General features: G+C 40.7%; 1 protein-coding gene across 1 annotated transcript; it reads left to right on the forward strand.

Moving 5' to 3' along the window:
• Positions 1-425: 425 nt before the first annotated feature.
• Positions 426-13,778, forward strand: CENPW (centromere protein W). Its single transcript, XM_089686451.1, has 3 exons — positions 426-557; positions 7,290-7,403; positions 13,510-13,778. Exons 1-3 carry the CDS (start codon positions 468-470, stop codon positions 13,534-13,536), a joined length of 231 nt encoding a protein of 76 aa, XP_089542577.1. The 5' UTR covers positions 426-467; the 3' UTR covers positions 13,537-13,778.
• Positions 13,779-14,925: the final 1,147 nt, after the last annotated feature.

The raw sequence follows: 14,925 nt of genomic DNA on the forward strand, positions 1-14,925 counted from the left end.
ACTATTTGTAGGGAAAAAAAAGAACGTAAATTTAATTTGGGTGCAACGTTGCATGACAGCGCAATTTTCAGTTAAATTAATACAGCGCCGTAATGCAAAAAAAGGCCTGGTCAAGAAGGGGGGGGGGGGTAAATCCTCTGGAGGGCAAAGGGTTAGCAACAGAAACTTGAGAAAAATATATGTAATAATGTACGTTGACCTGAGTCGACCTGTATAATGTAGAGGAGACCGAAGTGCTAAAGAGTAGAACTGCTTATTAGCGAAATCCTACTCGTCCAACGGGCAGACAAACGAAAGCTGCAACACAGCCAGCACACCCAGCGTTCACATCCTCATACAACCTGAATGAATGCCCTACTTCCGCCCTTACCCAAGGCTTCCAAAATGTCACTAAAGCGCGTCGCCCTTTGACGTCATATGTAGGTGTCGGATATTTCAAAATAAGGTTGATTGCGCCAAGCTGCAGGATGGTTCGTTCGGTGCCCCGGGCTGCTATTAGAGCCGCCATAAAGAAGCGGCTGCCCAATCTTCGTCTGGAAGCCAATGTGGACCTGCTGGTGAGAGTCGGGGACGTGTAATACACGTGGGGGCTGCAGAAACCGCTCTGTATTGGTTTGTTGACGTTCTAGGAGAAATGAGTTCCTGTGTGTTCTTCACGGCAATCAGTGAGATTAATATGTAAAATGCCATATGGAATTTTGTCAGGGAACTAAAGGCTGAAAGAAAAACCCAGAGCAGTCAGGTTCTTTATTGCAAAATAGATGTGCAGTGTGTCTTCTGCAATAAAATACACTTACCTGCCTGATCACAGTCCTCAGCAAAACCTACTGCATTTCTGGCTCCGGCCAATCACGATGACAAAAGATGCTGGCTCGGGACCTTGTGGGCGTTTCGGTTCATGTACACTTCAGCTCCTAAACTCACATTCAGGAGCTGTTCAGCGTTTTTTTTTCCAGCAGCCACTGAACTCCCCCTAATGTTTTCCTATGTGTCCATGTATACATCGTCGTTTACAGGAAGTTGAGTTTACAGATGTTTTTTTGAACGTACCAAACTTGCATTCAGGTGAAGATTTTACCAGCGTTTCAAACTCTTGTAAATGCGGTTAATTGCGCTTAGAAGCATTTGCATTTTTTTTACTCTTCCATATCCAGATGCTGTCCAGAGCCTTTTTTCATCATCAGAAATGCATGCAAAGTGTTTTCCATGTATTCAAATGGACCCGGTACACCAGCGCCGTCAACTCCAGGTTTTCCATGAAGGAAAAAATGGTAGAACACTCCGCATTATTCTCATGATGGAATCCAAAGTAAATACAACCAGAAAAGACAGGTCATCTCAACACATACTGCTCTCTCTGCTTCTGCTCTCTATTTCTCTCAAAATTTCTGAAATAGTTCATTTCTTACTATTTTTCTGGGCATTTGGGAAGGTCTCCTTTTAAAAATGCTTCTAAACACAGTATGGAAATATGGCTAAACTGACATTTTTTTGACCTTCCATCAGCAGTTTCCATCATTCAGAAGAGATTTCCAAACGCCCCTTGTACATGAGTCCTTAGAGAGCGTTTGTAGGTGAATATCCCTGATTTTAGTTGTGCTTTAAAGTACATCTAACCACCCCCCAAAAAATGGGGGGTGATATGTAGAGGGATTCTGGAAACACCAGGTAAAAGGACAAAATTGTTACCTACTATGGTGTTGGACTGCCTTTGGCATCCAAGATGGCCTGAATTCTCCTGGGAGTTGATAAATCGAAGTCTTGGATGGTGAATAATGTAATTTGATGCTACTCTTCATGCAAAAATAATTCCAGTTTTCACAGAGATGCCAGAGGTGGAAAACAAGCTCAAAACTTGTTCTCTAAAATTGATCATAGTGGCTCAAAAAATGGCAACTGTCCCAACCTATAACCAGCCGTAGCCGTAAGGTGCACATAGAGAGGCTATGCACTTCACAAACAAGTAAAGGATTTCCCAGCAACACTTACCAGCCAGCCTGCAAAACAACCAAGTTGGCACGTCTAACAGTATAGGTTAAAAATAGAGGGTTTTGTTTTGCACACATTTGCAAATACATGTGTAAGCCACAGTCCTGCATCAAGGATACTCTGTATACTGTGGACCTAACTCTAAAATTTCCAGAGCCTCTATAGTAGGAGCACATGTATCAATGGATAGGTTAAGGGCAGGTGTGCCTGGAGGAGCCCATCTCTCCTTAAAGGTACAGGGACACACGTGATGCCTAGCTATACCAAAATTGTCAGCAAAGGCATCCAGTGCGTCCTTGCATCCAAATTAGCCAACACCACATAAAAATGGCAACTCTTCCAACCTATAAGCAGCCTTAGCAGTAAAGGGCACATGAAGGAGCAATGCACATTGTAAACAAAGTATTTCCCAGCAACAATTACCAGCAAGCTTGCAAAACAACCAGAAAAATAAAATGAGAGGGTTGTTACTGGCTTACACGTGTATTTGCAAATGTGTGCAAACAAAACACTCTGTTTTTAACGCAAACTGTTGGGGCCATATTGGTTGTTTTGCAGGCTGGCTGGCAAGTGTTGCTGGGAAATCCTTTGTCTATGATATTAAGGTCTGACGATTGCTGTGCCCAGGGAAGACTTCGTTTGCTTCAAAATCAAACCAAGCTTTGACAACACCAGCTGTGTGAATCAGAGCATTATGGTCTTAGCCAATGGTGCTGTCTTCGGGAAACCATGTCTGACCATGGGGTGCACATGGTCTGCTAAAATTTGTACATCGTTACTGGTAGTCACAGTGACTACCTTTCAAAGTGATGATGGGGCCTGCAGAATACCAAGATATGGATGCCCAAACCATGCTTTACCGTTTGCACAAGACACTTCTGGTTGTAAGCTTGGGATGGTATTTGCCACATGTAAACACGTCCAGTAGTTGGGAACCGTGTGAAGCTCGATTCATCGGACCATTGATCAATAGTCCATGATTTATGGGTGTTGCACCACTCTTTCGTCTTCTGAGCATTAATATCGGTCAGTAGTGGTTTGGCAGTTGTAGCTCGTCCATGAATGTTTTGCTTATGGAGTTCCCTCCTCACTCTTTTTGTGGACACAGGCTTTAGAAGACTAAGCTTGAGCTCTGCAGTCACTTTTGCAGAAGTTGTTTTCTTATTCCGGGTTACAATCCTGCACAATGTCTTTTTGTCTCTTGTTCAGTTGTCTCTTTTATATTTATATAGTGTCCACTGGTGATATCACCATTTGTTCTAGGGTACAACACTTACTGATGGTAATGTATCTATGGAGGAGCAGCGTTGTCACCTTTGCTGTCACTATGTGGACTACAAGCACCTCCCCTTCCTCATCTTTACTAGGGCTTATGCACATGGCTGAATTTGCCTGTATAGCCATAACAAATGGGTGTATTTTAGTGCCTGGGAGCCCATGGTGCTGCATACAGCTGTCCATTTACATGGTGGAGTGAAGGCAGCTGTCACACTCCAGGAGCCCTTAGAACACAGGAAGTGAGTTGAATGACATTAGCACTGGAACCCTTCAGCCCAGAAGAGGACTAGCAGCATGATGTGTGAGAAGGAATTCTGCTGGAGATGGTAAATGGGAGGAGGTGAATATTGCACCTTTTTTCTCACACTACACTTTTCAGTGCTTTGATTGGCTGCACAGAATATCATACTGGAGCAGAATAGGAGTGTTGTTCCATATTAAAAATAGGCATGACCAATGAATAACCAGTTTCCAACATTAATTTTAATAAATGAATAAACTTCGCATTGTGTACATAAAGAGGATACAATGGTAACAAGCTGATTTGTAATAAATCCATATGAATACATTTCATACACAATTGGATATACTATTAAACATATACAATCCAGATGTCGACACATAATTACATTAAAATTGCATCCAAAAACTCCTGAAAGGCGTGAATCCAGAAAGATTTTCTGGATCCACGTGTTTCAAGAGTTTTTGGATGCAATTTTAATGTAATTATGTGTCGACATCTGGATTGTTTACGATTAATAGTATATCAATTGTGTATGAAATGCATTCATATGGATTTATTACAAATCAGCTTGTTACCATTTTATCTTCTTTTTGTATACAATGAGAAATTTATTAAAATTAAAGTGTTCCTAAACCCAGGACCCTGCATTCACTATATCTGGTCTCCCACAGTACACACAAAATGGAAGTGTAATAATTTTAGTAAATATAAACTGCTAAATATCTTTTCTCATCAGCAGTTAGAGCAGTCTTGTGGCTTCTGTCTGTGTCCAGCCCAGCACTAGCTAAAGCTTGTGGGAGGAGTTTTTTTTTTCTGCTCTAGGAGGATGGAAATCCCTTGACCTCTGTCTGGACAGTGCTGATTGGCCCTGTGGTGATCACATGCACTCTCCCAAGAAAAAAAAAAAAAACCTCTCTAGCAATATACACCAAACTGAACATGTGCATGCCTACGGTTCTCTCTGGAGATAAGAGATGGTCACTTGAAAAAGGGGAGGAACAGAAGAGAGGATCAAACTGCCTTTTTACACAATGCAGAGTATTAACCCCTTAGGTTCCACAGTGAGTATAACAAGCATGCTTTACTGCATATACAGACTGATTTTACTGTTGTGGATTTAGTAACACTTTAATGTTGGAAACTAGATATTTGTTTGGTCGTGTGTGTTGTGCCTCACTTAACCCCTTGATGCAGACTGTATGCAAATATACAGTCTCTCGGCGGCTGGGCCTTGACACCGAGCGGCCACATTTGCGTACCATTTGAAAACACATATGTGCTGAGAGCGCGCTCCCAGGACATATGTCGGTGTCTCACGGAAAGTTCCCGATCTCCCCTTGTGATCGGGACCTTTTCCAATCATGTGACCGTGAATCACGGTGGTTACATCACCCTAAAACCCCGCCTCCTGGCGGCTGAAACCCCTTAAAGGAACGTTAGGCTCCGGCGTGAAGAGGTTAAAGTCCCAGGACAAATAATTTGGTTGTATGGATATATTAAGGGATGGATGTGCATCGGGTCACATTCTATTTTTGTTATATTAAGAATAGGGAGTTGCGATGCATTTTTATTACCCCCTTAACCTTCAAAGGCAGATGGATTGGGTAGTACACATGCTGCAATGCGTCAAGTCCCCCTCGCCCCAATTGCATTTGGCAAGCAGTACACTAAAAGCAACATATTGAAGTGAGTGGGACTGCAACCCTGAGCCAAATGCTCTATATTCACATGCAAATGGACAGCTTGGCTGTCAAAACATGCATTCAGGAAGTGACACTATATAATGTGGGCTGTACTTGCACTGTTCTGTGAAAAGCGTTCCATAAGCACTTACATTTCCTACTGCCCATGCTGCTGAATGCTGTTCTGGTCAGTAGAAATGGCGGCCTGTACTGAGAAACAACACTTGCATAGATGTCAGTCTGCTAGGGCCCCAGAGTGCTCAGTGGCTCTACCTTTTGACTTAACAACACTACAGGGCAGTGGGGGGAACTCAGGAGATTGGCACTCCCAGAAGTGTCATTTGCCAGTGCATTTCAGGGACCAGTTCTGAATGGAATGATGCTGGCACAGGGAAGGCCAAGTATTTACCATCTACTTTTTTGCATGTGTGGCTTTTTACAGATCGTTTTACTTATTGTTTCCTCTCCTCTACTGCGACTTTGCCTCTTCTGGGTTTCACCAGAGTAACGGCACCATAGCCAGTGAGTTGACCGCTCCTCTGGGTTGGGGCAGTTTTAAAACTGCAAAGTGACGCATAGCTCTGTGTTCCAGCAATATGCCACTACGCTGCTGTAGTGCTTGCCTGTCTATCCATGCCTGCAACTGTTTTCAGTGTGCCTTGTGTTCTTTCAGAACTTCCTGTGTCTTCAGTATATCCAATGAGCCTGTGACCCCATGTTCACCTGCAGCGTATCCTGTGTCACCCAGTAACTCCAGTGAGCTTTGTGGGCTTCTGTGACACATGTGTCTACACAGCTGCCGATACTCTCCTGTATCTCCTGGACTCTATCTCACTGGATACAGACCCCTGTCCATGACAAAACCGTTATTTTAACACCTTCCCACCCAGCCTATAGCAGATAGAAGGCCGGACAGGACACATGTCGTTTTGACTGGGCGTCATATGACATCCTGTCAAAACAAGCCACTCACGCAGCCACGTGATCTGTCACCAGCTGTGTCCATGGGACACAGCTGATGACATATAACTACAATGGCCCATTGTCCGTGTCATGTGACCAATCACAGCAGATCACATGTCAATTGTATACAATGGATGGCTTATTGTCATGCTATCCATTGTATACAATTATGTTGTTAGCTGTGACTGGTCAAAGCAGTCACATGATACAGACAGGGCCAATCACAGTCCATCTGTATCATGCGATCAGCTTAGCCCAATCACAGCTAATCACAACAAAAGACTGAATGAATCAGTTTCATTCAGCAACAATAATTGCAAATATCAATAACACATTAGGATTGCTAATACCAATGTATTTCAAAGAAACAAAATCCTGATCACTTTCCCAGAGTACTTCAATGTTACTATGGTAACATTGTATTGCTTTGGTCACAGTGTGCTGAAAAATAAAATGGTAAAATTTAATAAAAAAAAATAATAGAAATATTTGAAAAAAAAAAATACAAATTAATTTATTGTTATTATTTTCACCGAAGAAATGTAGCCGAATACATTTTGTCCTACATTTATGAAGAAATGTTATTTATTTGCTAAATTTTATAACAGAAATGACGAAAAGTGCGTTTTTTGTTTTCAAAAGTTTCAGGTGTTTTTAGTTTTATTTAGCAAAAAAATAAACTCAGTGGTGATTAAATACCACCAAAAAGCTCTATTTGCGTGAAAAAAAATAAAAATTTCATATGGGTATAGTGTTGCATGACTGTGCAATTGTCATTCAAAGTCCGACAGAGCTGAAAATTGGCCTAGACAGGGGGTATAAGTGCCTGGTATTGAAGTAAAGCACCTCCTATCACAAAAGTTAAACTCCTCATGTCACATATCCCTGCAAGAAAGAAAATAAATGCCTCCACCATTACCTGTGCTGCCAGACACCACTGGCCCAGAGAGGTTTTTAAAAGAATTGTCATTCATGGACACTAAATGCTCAGGATGTAATAAGCCTCTAATGCAGCACTGGATATCACTAGCTATAAATTTTACATTTAAAACCTTACCATATTAGTTACTAGTAATTGTGGTTAGGGAGTGTTTGAAGTAATCTCATACTGTAATTTCATTTGTTTTCCTTAGATCTATTTAAACTGTGTGCTGTTTCTCCAAAGACTGGCTACAGAAGCTCGACTAAAGGCCATTGAGGAAAGATGCTCAGTGATAAAGCCAGCACATATCAGAGCCGTGGCAAAGGTATTATAAAACTGTTCATTTTTGGAGTATCAGTCATTTATTTTATTCTTAAAGTTGACCTGAACTTTTAAAAATAAAGATTTTTTTATGTTAGAGAGCATCTCGAAATTGTGCCTCAGCAGTCCTTTATTTATTTATTTTTTTTTTTAAAAGACGAAAAAAAAAAATCTACATTTTGTTGGAAAAATAGCAGTGCACATCCTGGCATGTGAGGGTGTCTAAACAATTTTATGTATCTACAGCCTTATAGCTGTATATCTACAGCATGAGATCTAAGGCACTTTTGCCTCTGATTACTGGTCTCCGGAGATTTTGGTGTGAGTTCTGGTGCTGTGACTGCTATACTGCTCACTGTCATCCTTGCTGCCTTTACCAGTATGGCTGCTTTCACACAGACACAGTAGAGTTGATTTACTAAATCTGGAGAGTGCAAAATCTGGTGCAGCTGTGCATGGTAGCCAATCAGTTTCTAACCTCAGCTTGTTTAATTAAGCTTTGACAAAAAGAAACTTCAATGGGAATTGCGCCCCCGTAGACTTCAATGGGAAAACTCTTGTCAATAACTATTCTATGTGAACATTTGCCTCCACATACCACTCTACTCTTTTGCTTGCGAGTCTGGAATGCACCTCTACAAACTCACACAAAACAATTTTCATAATGGCACTCAAAACACCATGCGTGTGGATCGCATCTGTGCGAACCACCTCAATAGGAACACAAAATATCTAGCCTGTCATGCAAATCGTTGAGTTTCAAAACTAATCCAGGATCGCATGTTTGAACCAGGGTGGATCCATTCATACCTGGGCGTTTTGGGATTACAGCAGAATCGCTGTGATTGCAAAACACAGGTTCAGGTGTCATTATTTTCAATGGCGCCTAAAATGTAGTGTGGTTTTGCCTTGATGGTTGCATGGCAAATCTCATCATGGGAAGTCCCAAGTGCTGACAACCCACACCAGCTCCTAACTTTTCTAGCTGGTTGCTAGAGTCAAAGCAAATTTGTCAATCCCTGATTTACAGAGATCCATAGCACAAGGTCAGGGAGTAACTGATCCCTTACTAGATTAAACTGAAAGAGACTGCTTTTTATGGATAGGGTAGGAAAGGAATAGAACCCTTGTCTGGTTTTTACTGCTGTTTAGGGCCAAAAATAAGAGATTGCTTCCAGACCAAAATTAACCAGACATAAAGTTAGGGTAAATCTTCAAAAGCAACACAGACAAAAATAAAAATCTAACTGGTTTCTACTTTATATCTATATAAGCCAGGGGTCTCCAGACTTTTCAAAGGGCCAGTATATGGTTCTTCAGACTTTAGGAGGGCCGGATTAAGGCCAGTGAGGATAGAAAATGTCCTGGCCCCAGCATCAGTGAGAAAAAACATGGCCTCAGGGTTGATGGTCAGTATGAGTAGTGCCCCATCATTGATATTAGTGGGAAGAATAGTACACCATCATTGGTTTCAGTGGGAAGAATAGTTACACCATCATTGGTTTCAGTGGGAAGTAGTAGTGCACTGAAATGAAAATTCTGGTGCTGAAAAAAAATTCAAAATGCACTTGGCCAAAAACCGAAACTGAAATGCGCAGTTTTAAAAAATGAATATATATTTTTTTGGGAAAAAATACACTTTGATTAAAAAAACAATATATACACCAATGTTTTTGAAAAAGATTAAAGAGGATATTACAGTGAGTAAATAGATACCAAACCTGTCACGCTTTAAAATTGTGCACGCTTGTGAAATGGCGTGAAACTGCGGTACTTAAAAAATCTCCTTGGTTGATGCGTTAAAAATTTCTAGGTTAGTATTGTAAAGTTACAGAGGAGGTTTAGTGTGAGAATTATTGCTCTTACTCTGATGTTCGTGGTGATACCTCACGTGTGTGGTTTGAACACCGTTTTACATATGTGGGCATGGCCTATGTATGTGTTCAGCACTACGTGGGTGTACAGGGGCACTTTTTAAACTTTTTTTTTTTTTAACGTTTTATTTAATGTTTTTTGTTTTTTGCACTGTCACTTTAAAAAAAATTGTAATCACTTTTATTCTAATGCATGCATCCCTTGTAATAGAAATAATTAGTGACAGGTCCTCTTTATGGAGAGGTATGGGGTCTCTCCTCTGCAATGTAAAGCATTCGATCAAAAAAGCATTGATGTAGTGCTTTTACATGAAAAGAAAAAAAAATCGGAAGTGACATCGTTTCGGTCTTCCAAGGGCATAGAGATGAATGGAGGCCATCTTTCCTTTACTAATCTCTATGCACCGCCCTGGGATCGTTTGATGGTTTCTCAGGTAAGGCTGAGAACTACTGAGCGGTGGCGGAAGCTGTGGCGAGGGGCAGGGTTGTTTTCAGCACCTGTATCTGTGCTTTTTTCATGACTACCGAAAGGGGTGTTTCGGCCACCGAAATTTCAATGCATCCCTAGAGGGAAGAATTGCTGCCCCATTGTTGGTCTCAGTGGTAGGAATAGTGCCCCAAGGGCCAGATAAAGAGTAGCAAAGAGCCATATCCAGCCCTCTGCCCACAGTCTGGAGACTCCTGATCTAAGCTATCCTTATTAGTCCCTCTGTCGGTTAATAAATATCAGCAGAACAGGAAGAGGAAATCTTTCTAGTGGAGCTCTGGGTAGCAGAAAAATCCCATTCTACTGAAAACCAAGAAAAAGAATTGGACAGCTGGACATACACTCTACATTTTGTTTGTAATACACAGCCATGCAAAAAAGTGTGAGTGCCCCTCCTGCCCCTGCTACCTGACACAAGAAGAAAAAAATTGATGGAACTTTTGAGGTGCAATTCACACAATGTGTAAATTTTCATAAATCAATTTTAATGTTATCTTTGTAATAAAGTAATAAAAATCCTGCACTCAAAATTTTTTTTTTTATTACGCTAGGGATGTGGCATACTTTCCAGCCAACCTTTCGGAGGTCTCACTGCTTCCTCATGTCTACATGCCACTGCTAGCTCTCTGCTTGCCTTCCCACTGTCTGCTCTGGTCCCAGTCCCTTCCTCTTGCTGCTGCAACAATGCCCTTTAATCCCCAGTCTCTGCCCTCCACTCCATTGTGCCTGCCAATCCCTAGCATCTGCCCATTGTCTAATCTTGCTTGTTATTCCCTCTCCGGCAATTTACCTGCACCCTGTCCTCATGTAAGTCTCCTTACCACCTCCATATGCATACAGAATTCCATACGTGTCAACCTGTGTTGCATTAAGACAGCCCATTCTTTGCAGTGGGGCAGCCAATGTACCACAACTCAGTAACACACCCAAAGTTGTACCTTTTTGTTTATTTATTTTTTTTCTTGTTTTTGTTTTGTTTTTGTTTTTTCTTCAGTGCAGTGCACCACAATGCACAGCATGTGCCTTGCAGTGTGCCGCTTTTCAGGTGCATTGCCCACTACTGTTTCAGTTGCATTGCCCACTACTGTATTGTGTAAGAAGCCGTTTACAATGAATGGCAGCTCCACCTTCACATACGATGTCCAGTGTGTTGCAGTGCATCACCGTATGAGACATTGTCACTTTTCCAAGTTAGATCCCTCAGCCCAGTGATGCTTAGCTGTGTGACCACTAGCTTAGCCAGTGCAACATAACCATTGCTTTGGGTATAGGAAGGCATGTGTATCTGTTAATTGGGGGAGGTCTTTTCACAAACACTGTCACTTTTCCTTGAATGGGGAAAGTGATATTTTTGGTCATACTACTTTTGTGGATCACAGCACTGAACCTTTGCACCTCTGTAACCGAGAATCAGCTGATAGCAGGCTGAAGTTGGTTGATGTCAAAGAGCCGCTCCAAGCTGTGGAAAGTTCTGGACCATTTTGTTGGGATCCATTTAGCTGACCGAGAACTGATCAGCAGTCAAGTGATTGCTCCGTTCTCAGACTTGGAGCTGGGGGGGGACAGCTGCAGCATCAGACTGTTGCTCCAGCATGGAGGTGAGTATAGATGTATTTTTTCACTACTCCAAACTTCTTTTGTCATGCATTGCATTACAGTAGCCATACATTTTAAATGGTGTGACAGTGCACCACAACATGCAAAAATCAAATATTAGTGGTACCAAAAGAAAGCGCCTTTTGTGTGAAAAAAGGACGTAATTTTCTTTTGGGTACAGCATAGCATGACCACGCAATTATCAGTTGAATTAGTGCAGTGCCAAGTATCAAAAAGAGGCCTGGTCATTAAGGGGGGTAAATCCTCAAGCGTGCAAGTGGTTGAGTAAACTGGATCTGCTCAGATGTATAATGCTTTCTTACATATTGCTAATTTTTATATAATTCATGCATATACACCCCTATAAATACATAAACCGTATCCAATCCATTAAGTAAATCCACTTACCACTGTTTTCTCATTTTATTTTAGGATAAATACATTCATTCGTAGTGGCCATAAACAGAGTGCAATAGTTCCTGTGAATCTTTAGAGATACTATAGTATCAATCCCAGTGAAGTGCTACATTAGCAGTATTAAACCCAAAAGCAAGAATTTTATTATATTACAGCTTACTAATTCTTGGATGACTGAATTTTATTTTCTTTTATTAAGCTTTCTTCTATTTTCATCTGGTGATCTGGCCAGTATGTCTGATTTTTCAAAAGAACAAGCTCTCCTGCAGATGTAGTAGTTAGAGTAGAGATAAACCATATACCACTGGGGCTTACAATGACCAGCTTTTATTTATTTATGTAAAACCTTTATCCCCCAAAAATGGTTTGCTGTAACTTATTATGAAGTGTGAGTTTTGCGTTAATTTGTTAGTGTATTTAAATTTGATAGTCATCTAACACTCCCCTCCTCCGAGACTGACAATGGTGCTGTCCAAAGGTCTCTGATTTTCCTTCATCCAGAGTGGGGGCACTCTAATAGAGGAGGTGTGTTACTGGCCAGATCATCAGGGGAAAAAGCCTAAGAAAACGAATGCAGCCACCACATCTAACGATTGGTAAGCTGCAATATATTACATTTTTGGGTTTAGTACTGCTTTAACGTCCCTGATGTCAGGGCTTAGTGGAAGGATGAACACTGAGCAAAGTCTGCCAAAAATGTGGCATGTAAATATAATGTTGCTTTGGAAGTGAGATGAGGACATGGCGATGAGATATGCCGATGGCTGCATTGTTTAAAATTACAGGAATTCCTGTACACATGGGGCTTTGCCAGTCAATTGCTGTAATACATAAACTATCAGTGGAGGAAAATGCAAGTGATTTCAATACAAAGCACTGGAATTCACTGATAATAAATACATTAAGCAACATAAATGGGCATCAGAACAATGAATGTAATATATTGGGGTGAATTAGATCAGCTTTAAAGTGAACATGACAAGGGTAAATGAGCCCTCAATAAATTTATACTGTCCCTTCAGCACAGAGAGAGAGAAAGGAAGGTATGTGTTATTGCTTTGCCTCATTTAGCTGTGTGAGATAATTATATCTTAATCTATTGACCTCTGTAAACAGGTTTTCAAAAGGAACTTCAAAAATGGAAAATATTCATATACTGTGTTTTTTAAAATTTTAATATGGTTGGAAAAGCTGAATGTTTGTTTTTTTTTTTCTTTTCCTTCATGCATTCTATGCATGAAGGTAAAAAACCCCCTCCAGTACTTACCTGAGCCTCATTGAGATCCAGTGATGTAAATAACAGCCTCGGCTGTCCTGGATCTCTGCCTCCTCACTGGCTGAGACAGCAGGCGGGAGCTATCGACTCCTGCTACTGTCAATCACAGCAAGTTGGCCAATGAGGAGAGTGAGGGGGCGGGGCCTTTCTATGGGGGCACCCGACAGAAGGGACGAGCCAAAAAAGCCTGCAGGAGACCCAAGAAGAGGAGGATGCAGGCTGCTCTGTGCAAAACCAATGTACACAGTAGGTAAGTATAGACATGTTTGTTTTGTTTTTTTTTTAAATAACCTTTTAGAATCGCTTTAACTTCAGTATGGTCCTTGCTCATAAACCTTTAAAAGGGGTGCTCATTGTTTATATCTAACATGCAACAAGCCCAGACACCTAGTGTTGTGTTGCCGTTTGTACATAACCGCTCTTCTTTTGACGTAAAAATATATTTATTTTTATGTTGTAGATGGTCCTGAAAAAGTCAAGAGGTTGAAAATCAACTCCGGATCATAATAATATGTCTTTGGATTACAACAATGTTTTGAAAACCGTTTTCTTTCAGTAAATTTTTGATATTTGTTATTTGTATATATATATTTTAATAGCTTGCAGTGTAGTAGGAGTATTCTGCCAAGGTCAGCTAAGCAACAATACACTGTATTTTATGATATTCTTTGTATATTTATGTACAGCAATATATGTAAATTGTTAAATAAAACATTGCAGAAAACATCACTTTTGTGTACAAGTTTGTTTGGTCTGCTTTCTGTGCAGTCTGGTATTTGTTTGTACATTTCATATATGTAGCACTTGTATATGAGAGAACAAACCTAGAAAACCATTTATTTGGACTCAGTAGCCTATAAGAGCTAGTAATTCCTCTACATACAGGGAATACTGAACTATATATAATTACCTTGAATAGGTTCTCTAAAATTTTGAAATCTAGGTTCTTGCTTAGCATTTATAAAGCCCTCACTCCGTTTATACCCCCTTATTGACTAGAGCATTTTGTACACTTCTACTATGGGCCTTTTTATTCAGCAAACCCTGCTTTCTTTTAGAAGTATTTTATTGAACAATATTTTCTATGTATTTTATAGACAGAATTAACACTGTTTTTTCCTTTTTCTTGACCTGTGTCAGTTTTAAAAATAGAGTTTAATTTAAATTAATCAGACTTTGTCTTGTTTAATAATTTTTTTTTTTTTTTTTTTTTGAGACACCTTTCTTTTGGTGGTATTTAATCACCACTGGGTTTTTTATTTTTTGCTAAACAAACTAAAAAAGACTAAACATTTTGAAGAAAAAAATGTTTTCTCTGTTTCTGTTATAAAAGTTTGTAAATAGATAAGTTTTCTCCTTCACTGATGTGCGTTAATGAGGTGGCACTGATGAGGAGGCACTGGTGGGCATTGACAGGTATCATTAGTGGGCACTTACAGGCATCACTCTTCTATGGCACTGACTAGTGGCAATGATGGGCACTGATTATCACGGCATGGATTATCAGTGCTCTGATGATCAGTGTACATGTCCTCTCTGAGGAATGCCAATTACCGGCTGTGACGGAGGGTAGGCAGGACAGAACACACACGGCGGATGGCAAAGACACAAAGCTTTATTGAAACAAATGTCACTCAATAGGGGGATTGCAGGGAGTGGGACAGGACCCAGTATGGAAATAGCAAGGAGAGGGCCAATATACTTGTAGTCCAGCCCTAAAGGGCAAAGTTAAAGTCTCTACAGCAGTTTGTAATCCAACAGTGAGGTAGAGGGCAGTACCAAAACAGGGAAAGCATACACTCAGGGATCTGACAGGGTGCCCGAGCTCTCAGGGAACAAGATAGTATGACACAGGTACCTGCTGGAGTCCAGAGTA

This window comes from Staurois parvus, unplaced genomic scaffold, assembly GCF_062004578.1.
Source record: "Staurois parvus isolate SC_StPar_1 unplaced genomic scaffold, SC_StPar_1.0 ptg000397l, whole genome shotgun sequence".
In the NCBI taxonomy this organism is placed as follows: domain Eukaryota; kingdom Metazoa; phylum Chordata; class Amphibia; order Anura; family Ranidae; genus Staurois; species Staurois parvus.